General features: G+C 38.1%; 2 protein-coding genes across 2 annotated transcripts in view; both read right to left on the bottom strand.

The window, feature by feature from the left end:
* LOC104825633 (transcription factor TCP20) overlaps positions 1-700 on the bottom strand; it is a 2,239-nt gene extending 1,539 nt beyond the window's left edge. Inside the window, 1 exon segment of the mRNA XM_010557993.1 lies at positions 58-700. Within this exon segment, the coding sequence (XP_010556295.1) occupies positions 58-435 (378 nt within the window). The 5' untranslated portion in view covers positions 436-700.
* A 630-nt stretch (positions 701-1,330) lies between these two features.
* Positions 1,331-5,032, bottom strand: LOC104825632 (probable metal-nicotianamine transporter YSL6). Its single transcript, XM_010557992.1, has 7 exons — positions 4,331-5,032; positions 3,594-3,766; positions 3,383-3,480; positions 3,152-3,289; positions 2,838-3,027; positions 2,574-2,703; positions 1,331-2,450 (listed from the first exon to the last, which is right to left on the bottom strand). The coding sequence occupies exons 1-7, from the start codon at positions 4,692-4,694 to the stop codon at positions 1,513-1,515; spliced, it is 2,031 nt and encodes a 676-aa protein (XP_010556294.1). The 5' UTR covers positions 4,695-5,032; the 3' UTR covers positions 1,331-1,512.
* Between the last annotated feature and the right edge of the window lie 3,469 nt (positions 5,033-8,501).

The raw sequence follows: 8,501 nt of genomic DNA, 5'->3' as shown, positions 1-8,501 counted from the left end.
TTTGCAAAAATATATACAAATAAACCTTCAACTTGAAATAATAATCGACGGCTCAGCCTGCTGAAGCAGCCACTGGATGGTCTCGCCATCGGATTTGTGACCCAATTCTCTGGTCAACTGAAAGATCCTCGCCGCACATAGCGCCGGCATCCTGATTCTCCGACCTCTGCCTTCGACTTTGGTGTGTCTATCTTTGTTGGAGCCCCTCTTCGGACCCAACACCAGACGCTGCTGCTGCTGTTGTCTCTTGCTCACCTCCCTGTCCGCCACCATAATCTGGAGATCCTTAATCTCAGCTTGTTTATTCACACCATTGTCGTCCTCGTTGTTATCGCCATTGCTTATATCTCCCATGCTCTGATTTTGCCGCTGTGGCGGCGGTGGTGGGTTCAAGAAATTTGGTACCTGGTGTTGATTTGGGTTCTTGGGATCCATGAAATCGGTGGGGCTGAGGTCGATAGTGACGCTGACTAAACAACAAATCTCTCTCTCTCTCTCTCTCTCTCTCTCTGATTCCGAGAAAGGCCTCTACTTGTCGAATTTTGTTTAAAAGAAATACAGAAACCCTTCAAAACCAGCAAGATCCCGATGCAAAACGGAAGAGAATAAAGAAAAAGGCCACACCTTTCGATCTCCAAGTGCCCCAAGAGAGAGAGATGAACAGAGAGGTTGGTATAAAGTGTTAGGCTTTAGTTGTCACTCATAACAACAGACAGACACCCAGTCTCATAGGCTTCTCATCAAACCCCGAATCTTTATACCCTAAACAGAAATGCCATTTTAAAAAAAAAATCGAATAATTCAATGTTATTCTTTCTCAGAAAAAAAAAAATACATTAATAGTGTGTGTGTATATATATATATATGTGTAACTACACATAGGCATATATTAAGTATAAAATATCACGTCTTGTATCAAACACTAAACCTTGTTAATACAAGAATCTATTATTACTACATAATTACTCAATATTATATAGATCTTTTTACCAAAAAAAATATTATATAGATCTATGCATTTTTTTTTGTTGCTTCGTCGATTGCATCCTTCCTTTTGCCGCAACCAAAAAACGTACCCCCAGCAAACAGTAGTCAAAGTCAACGTCTTCTCCAGCAAGACTCTTAGACTGCCAAGTGGATCCACCAGGTCAGGACACGTGGCAGCTCCAGACAAAGCTAGGCTTACTTCTCGTTCTCGGGCAAGATCTAAGATCAAATGAATGACTTCGAGTTTCCATGATTTGGTCCGACATCACTACTACATACATCTCTTTACCATTGCTTACATTATGATATATATATATATATATGTATATATATATATCCTAAAGAGAGAAGAACCTGCAATTAAATCGTCAAATCAACAAAACATTGAAAAATTACAGATCTTTTCTTCGGAACGAACAGTTGTTTTCTTTCAGACTTATCTACAGAACAAATGAAGACAAGACAACGGCTTAGACTGACACTGCCGTGTGACACACGTAAGATCTGAACTCCCGAGACAGCTCTTTAGCTTGTCATGGACGGACCAAAGTACATACAGATCGGCGGATTGATCCTTAAGATCGACAGAATCGCAGAAGGGATCGTCCATATCCCATCTCCGCAGATCAAACCCGATGCCACCGCCCCCGCGAAATCGTCCGCATCTTTCCGGTTCAACCGCTCCCACACGAACAGTATCACTGTCCCCACGAACATGTCGATGGCGAAATAAGCTCCAATGTAGAACGGAACGGCCATCGCCATCGGTATCGGGATGAACTGAGATATCTTCGGCGGTGTGATGTCTCTCAGGAGGTTCACAACCAGAGCGGCCACGAAAAACCCGCAACAAAGAGCTAAACAATGCTTGGGCAGTTCCGAGAAGCCCTCGATCCCGAGAATCGCCATTTCACGGAAAATCACAGCGTAGGGAGCTTTGTACGGACCGTCGGGAGATCCGATGTCGAAAGCAGTCCAGAAAAGCCAGAACGTGAGTGGAGCTATAACACAACCCATTGCTGTCCCGACCAGTTGGCTCACAAACATGGATTTTGCGGACGATAATGTCAGGTAACCTGTCTTGAAATCCTGCATGAGATCAGCGGCTGTAGAGACGATCGACATCATGACCCCACAGGCAGCTAAACCGGCAATGACACCGCCATTGCTTCCTACTATCGAAGCGATGATGAAAAGGCCGATCTTTCCATAGGTTGAAGCCAAGCTCCAGTCAGTGAGACCAGTTCCGTAAGAGTTGCAGAAGGCGAGGGCTGGGGCAATGAAGTAAGAACAGAGGACCAGATACCATTTCAATGGTGGGAATATCATCGGGATCATTGCCGTTGAGATGGCTGCAAGACCGACGTACCCAGAAATCGCGAACCAGAAGGGTATACGGTCCTTGAGAAATACTTCATCTCTTTTCTTCTTCTCCAGAAGTATCTGAGATGTCTCGCTATCATCTGATTCAAGGAACAGAAGAATAAGAATCAAAGACGAGATTTGAACAGATATTTTCGTACTTTCAGTGGTCAATTGCATATAGAGACTGATTACGAAAATAAAAGTGATCGATATTTCCTCACCTAAAACATCTGTGACAACAGGTAGGCTTCGCTTGGAACTTTTGTTGCAGATTTCCTTCACGGTTACTGCTATGATCTTGATGAGATTGTAGAGGCCATCACCAAGAATGATGGCAATGGCAATAAAGACCTTAAGAGATTGGCAGTGATGAGAAAAAATTGCATCAGAACACAACCACAGGACAAAGTGTACACAAAAATTCATCCGCTATAGCCTGTTTTGAAGTAAAAATCCAAACTTTAACGGAAACCCATTCTACTTACCTTATATCCGTAGAGACCTTTAAAGTCATTGGCCTCTAGGTCAGCTGGATACCAGTCACCGGCATGCTGAGAAACAAATGGCCATAAAAGTCCCCATGAAATGATAGCACCGAGAAGAACCGAGCAGTTCACTATGTGGGGACATATAAGACCACATCCAACGTAAGTGGGACTGAAGTCGAAGTAAAACCTGTGGCATAGGAAATCGTCACTCATTAAATATTGCATTACCATGCCTACAAAAATTATTACTAATACAATGATCATGGACTTTACAACCATAACCATCTGGTGAATAGAAAGTATATGCTTACGTGTTCTTAAATAGAGTCAATCCAAGGGTGGGAAAGTTATCAAATCCACAAGCATCTCCAATACCGCTGAAGAACCACTTGAAGCAACTCCAGCACAAGCTAAGGCTCAAGTATTTCCCAAGACATTTAACCTGCTTCCTGTAGTGAATGATATTTTCGATATTCAGTGGAGCTCGTGATAAGGTTCGCTTGAAAGGGAGATTGAAATTGCATATTGCTCAAAACAGTTACCCTGCAAGCTCAGCTCCGGTGTTGGTGTGAAAGCTATTTATTAGCATTGCCGTTGCAGTTCCACTGGGATATGTAAGTTTGTAGTCCAAAACCATCACCTGAGATGTAACTCATGGATGAGGACCCCATTAACGGAGACATGAAGCGTATTCAGTTCTGTTAAGATCATAACCAAACTATACGATTGTATTGTGCCCTTGAGAGAGGGTACCTTGCGAAGTGGAACAAGACTAAAGAGACCGAGGAAACTGACTACAAATAGAAAGCCGGTCATCCACCACAATCCCGGGTTCTTAACATCCTCTGCATGGTTGCCAGGATAGTCCACACCAATGAGCTTGTATGTCTTCTCATCCATGGCAATCAAATAAGAACCAAATCCCCCTGCAGAACAGAACTCGGGAAAACAATATCAGACCCAAGAAACATACATAACAAGCAGAAGACCAGATCAAACAAGAATCCATACCAGCCTTATACTAATATCCATTGATTGATCAGAGGAATAGAAAAGTGCTACCAAAAAGAAATCTATAACACTAACCCAAAATCCAACTTCGAAATTGCGAACTGCCAGTTCTGTCAATCTGGTTCAATGATCAAACCACCTTCAATGTCACCAATATCAACCTTAAACTAGTAACTATAGATTGATCGTCTCTCGCTAAGATAACTCTCAAACCTAGTGATAAGGGTAACCAACATTCACACAGTATTCAAACTTGCTCATTCACCCGCTAGCAGCAAGAAAGATCAAGATACCAGAAAACATTCCGACAATTGCCATTGTCCCGTTGCAATTAACCCAAAGACAGAACAACAACGAATCAGATATGCTGAAAAAGAAGAAAATCTACTCAATTTCGGAAGGCATAAGGTATAAAACACACAAACAGGTACTATGACGAAAAAATTAGGCAATTGAAATGGATAATCTGTCAATTTTACCGCTAAAGGCGAGGCCATAACAGGCGACAACGCATGTCTGGATAACGGTGTTCTCCTGCTTGGTGAAGGGCTTGACGGAAAACCCTAGCTTCGACAAGAAACCAGTCCACGACTTGACGAAGAAGAAGCCGAGCAAACCAGCGGCAACGTTCAGCGAAGGGATTATTCCGACAGTCAGATTGAGCTTGTGGGTGATGATGCAGAACAGCGTCCCGAGCAAGGCGCTCACTGCAAGGCCTCGGACCGTGATCTGCTCCTTCCAGCCGGGAACACGCTCGTCGGAGTCAAACACCGCCGCCGCTTTCTCCGATCCCGGCAGCAACGCCTCCGAAATCTCCACCAACCCTTGATTCTCCGTACCCATAATAACCTAGGTTCTGAATTTACCCCGAAGTTTCGTAGCTTAGTCGGAGAGATCCCGACAGCTTTCACCGGAAGCGGTCCGAATTCTCCCTTTCCCCTCCAAAATCTGGAACCTTACCGGCAAATTTCAAAGGAAATGATTCGAGTTTCCCTGCTCACCCAAATTCCCGGAAATGTTCTCGAGCAAATTTCTCGGGGAATTACGATAACGTGAACAAGCAAACGGAATCGGAGAAAAACCGATCGTGAAGAAAACGAGGATTGAGGAGCCTCGGGTAAAGTAATAAAACAGCGAGGTTCAACGATTTAGGTTCAACTAGTCGATTAATCGAATAGGAAAGTGCCACGTATATTAGTAATTGGATTTATTTAATCTTTTTATCTGCTGCTTGATATTTTAATTTAAAATATCGATAGCATGGGGAATTGTTCATCGATTGCTGACGTCGAATCTCAGAATTTCATTTCCCCACGTCGAATCTTTCTTATGTTTTAAAAAAATTGGACGTGTTATTTAGTAAATAAATAAATAAATAAGGCATTTTTTTATAGACATTGAGATTGTAGATATCCATAAGGATGCGGTTTCATAAATGAGCTTTGTCCTTTTGCTAACTAAAGTCTGAATCTATAGACAAAGACCAAACCTTTAAACGTAGGGAAATGTCCAATATAACTATAAAAAAAAAATAAAACCCCTAAAAAACCTCCTATTTGCAAAAATATATACAAATAAACCTTCAACTTGAAATACTATCATTCAATCCTCGAATTTATAACTTGTCATTGAATGAAAATTCGAACTTGTAAATTATTGCTCTAATAAATCTTTGACCGATTTGACCACAATTTCAGACGATCGGAAATCTACGTATTAACGGATTGCTGATGTCACCTTATACACGTTATCAATTTTAATTTAAAAATTGACATCAGCAATTCGTCAATACGTAGATTTCCGATCGTTTGAAATTGTGGTCAAACCGATCAAAGGTTTATTAGAGCAATAATTTGCAAATTCGAGGTACAAGTTATAAGTTCGGGAATTGAATGACAGTTTTTCAAGTTGAAGGTTTATTTGTATATATTTTTGCAAGTTGGAGGTTTTTTAGGGGTTTTACCCAAAAAAATTACGTCATTTATGGAAAGTTTTTTTTTTATACATTAGAAACCGGCTGCTACCCTTCGGACGCGCTGACCGAGTAAATCCAAGTCTACACATACGAGCGTACAATACACGCGTGGAAGATCAATTAGCTGTAACTGACAGGCGATAGGTGAGCGGACAAGAAGTCGAACCCCCAACCTTTCGGTATGTTGACCATACTCCTTGCCAACTCACCTAGGTTCCCCTAGTTTATGGAAAGTTAAGCTCGATATTAATGTCAATAGAGGGTATTTGTAAAAAAAAAACAAATGGAACGAATGATCCAATTTTATGTACATATAATTTGATTGGATATGATTTTGTTTGAATAAAATTAAACGGTGGAATATAACTTTAAAAAAAAACTATATTAACAAATAAATATCTTTAAGATAAAACTGAAATGTACACATTTCGTAGGTGTAGTGTGACGTTAATTTGTCAGCTTCTTGTGTAATCTATGTCTTAGGAACTATGAAGTAATAATACCCAAAAAAAAGATTCGTTCAATTAGATATTAGGCTTACATGTAATATTTAATGGGCCGATTTGTATAGCTGTAGTGGACTCATGATGGGTTGTATTCTCATTTTGATGGGCCTCGTATGGTCGGTCCAAGTCTGCCATCTTTATGTGCCGTGTGGGAGTGGTTTGTTCCAATTTTGTTTTGGATTTGATTCGGTTAGGCACTTCGATTTTAATAAAATTATAAATATCACGGTTTTGATTTCGATTTTTTTTTTAAAAAAAAAGGCCATATTCTAAAAAAATAGATTTTTTTTTTATTTTTTTTTAAATTCAATTCATTCCGACTGGGATTTGGTTTTTTTCGAATTTGTAGAAATCATAACTATTTTTTTTACCGGAATTTGTTTAGCTACAGTTGTATATTATTCGATATTATTTAGTTATTGACCAGATTGATAAAACATAATGACTCTCCAAGAGGGTAATATAACAAATTTTACATAAAATTGATCCCATTCATTCCAATCAATCAATCATTATCAATATGTATTTGGTCTTCTACTAATACGTAACGTATGTATAGTCACCGTCTTTCCACTGCACACATAACAACACATTGTAAAACACTTAATCGAAACTTGTAATATATTATAAACTTTACGTACCGACACATTTTGCATGAGATCTCGCGGTACCAATGACTCGGGCGATTTTTTTTTTTAATATCATGAGAACCCTAACTATTATCTTTCGGACGAGTTTTCTTCTTATTTCAACCAATAACGTAAATTCAACACCATCAAAACCAAAAAAAAAAAAACAATGGAAACCCTAATTTGGTGTTGAAATGATAGGGGAGGAGACAAGAGATGAGCATAAGAGGAAACAAAAATCCGGCCGACAAAATCATGTATCTTTCGATCTCGTTTGTTCCAAAGTGGAGTTCACAAGCAAAACAGTTCGAAGATCTTCAGCGTCCGTACGCACAATTTCGACATTTCATTGCCGTTGGTTTGAACGTTTAATTAGACAACCGAAAGATTGATATGAGACAATTATGATAAGAAATATATATGTAAGCAAAAGGGCTAAGCTCGTTTATTATTATTATTATTATTATTATTCAGACATGAATGGAATGGAACATATTAGTGACAAGAAGGCTATATATATATATATATATGTATATATACGTTGTGTAGCATCTTGTTACATAGCTCAAAACATGAAGATGCCATAACCAACCAATGGAGATTAAGGAAAATCTTCAATAATAGAGTTGGTGTCTTTTGCCACTTTTTTATTTTCTTTTTTTCATGTTCTGAAATTAAACAACGATCTCGATCGATGGCAATTTGGTTTGGAAGTTTTGATTTCATCTATTATTTTCGGCCTTTATTTGTTTGATTTATGAGACTGTTTTAAATTATGGTTTTAGTAAACATATCACATGTTTGGTGGTTAATATGTACCGTCAAGATGTATAAAATAGTTATTTTAACTATCAAATATTATAGTACCGTGGTCAAAGTTTATTGGAAATTATGGGAGTTTGACTCTATGAAATATTAATAAAAGAGTGGTGCCATATCAAAATTTGTTGTATGGTAACATAAATAAAAAATGAAAAGTTTTCTATACATATACGAATTTGTTATCAATTATTAAATTAATATAGAAACTTTAAAAAAACAAAAAAAAAATGAAAATTTTCTTGTTTATAGTTAAAATCATAAAATTTACAAAAAAAAATTAAGAAAATATTTAAAACCGCTTTTTGTTTGATATATAGTTGTAAGGGAGTCATTAATTTTTTTTTATATTTTTAGAATCTCTATAAAATTCATGGTTTTAACAAAGAATTTGAAAAAAGAAAAATCTTTTATTTTTTTTAAAGAATAAAATTTATGTATTAATATAAGAATTGATAACAATTTGGTATATTTTATATAGGTTTTTTTTTCCAAAAAAAATCATAAAGTAATTTATATTTTTATATGAATATTGATACTATATTTGTACATATCTCTAATCGAATTATATTTTATGATCGATATAATATGATGCGTGTCGACTGTGGAGCTTCAAAACGGTTGGTTCTAAATGCCATGCGTCGTCTGTCCATAGCTTTAGACAGCAATTTTCTCCTGGGGTTGATGATGACGACGATGACGTGGCAGAGCTCGCAAACAC

This window comes from Tarenaya hassleriana, unplaced genomic scaffold (assembly GCF_000463585.1).
Source record: "Tarenaya hassleriana unplaced genomic scaffold, ASM46358v1 Cleome48, whole genome shotgun sequence".
Lineage (NCBI taxonomy): Eukaryota > Viridiplantae > Streptophyta > Magnoliopsida > Brassicales > Cleomaceae > Tarenaya > Tarenaya hassleriana.
The sequence above is the reverse complement of the archived record's forward strand: the minus strand, read 5'-3'. Positions and strand labels throughout refer to the sequence as shown.

Excerpts from the sequence above, each read along its gene's own strand:
- LOC104825632 (XM_010557992.1), bottom strand. The coding sequence starts at position 4,694 with ATGGGTACGGAGAATCAAGGGTTGGTGGAGATTTCGGAGGCGTTGCTG. Across the intron at positions 3,290-3,382 it reads ACCGGAGCTGAGCTTGCAGG|GAAGCAGGTTAAATGTCTTG; the intron begins GTAACTGTTTTG and ends CATTCACTACAG. Across the intron at positions 3,028-3,151 it reads TTGACTCTATTTAAGAACAC|GTTTTACTTCGACTTCAGTC; the intron begins GTAAGCATATAC and ends CCTATGCCACAG.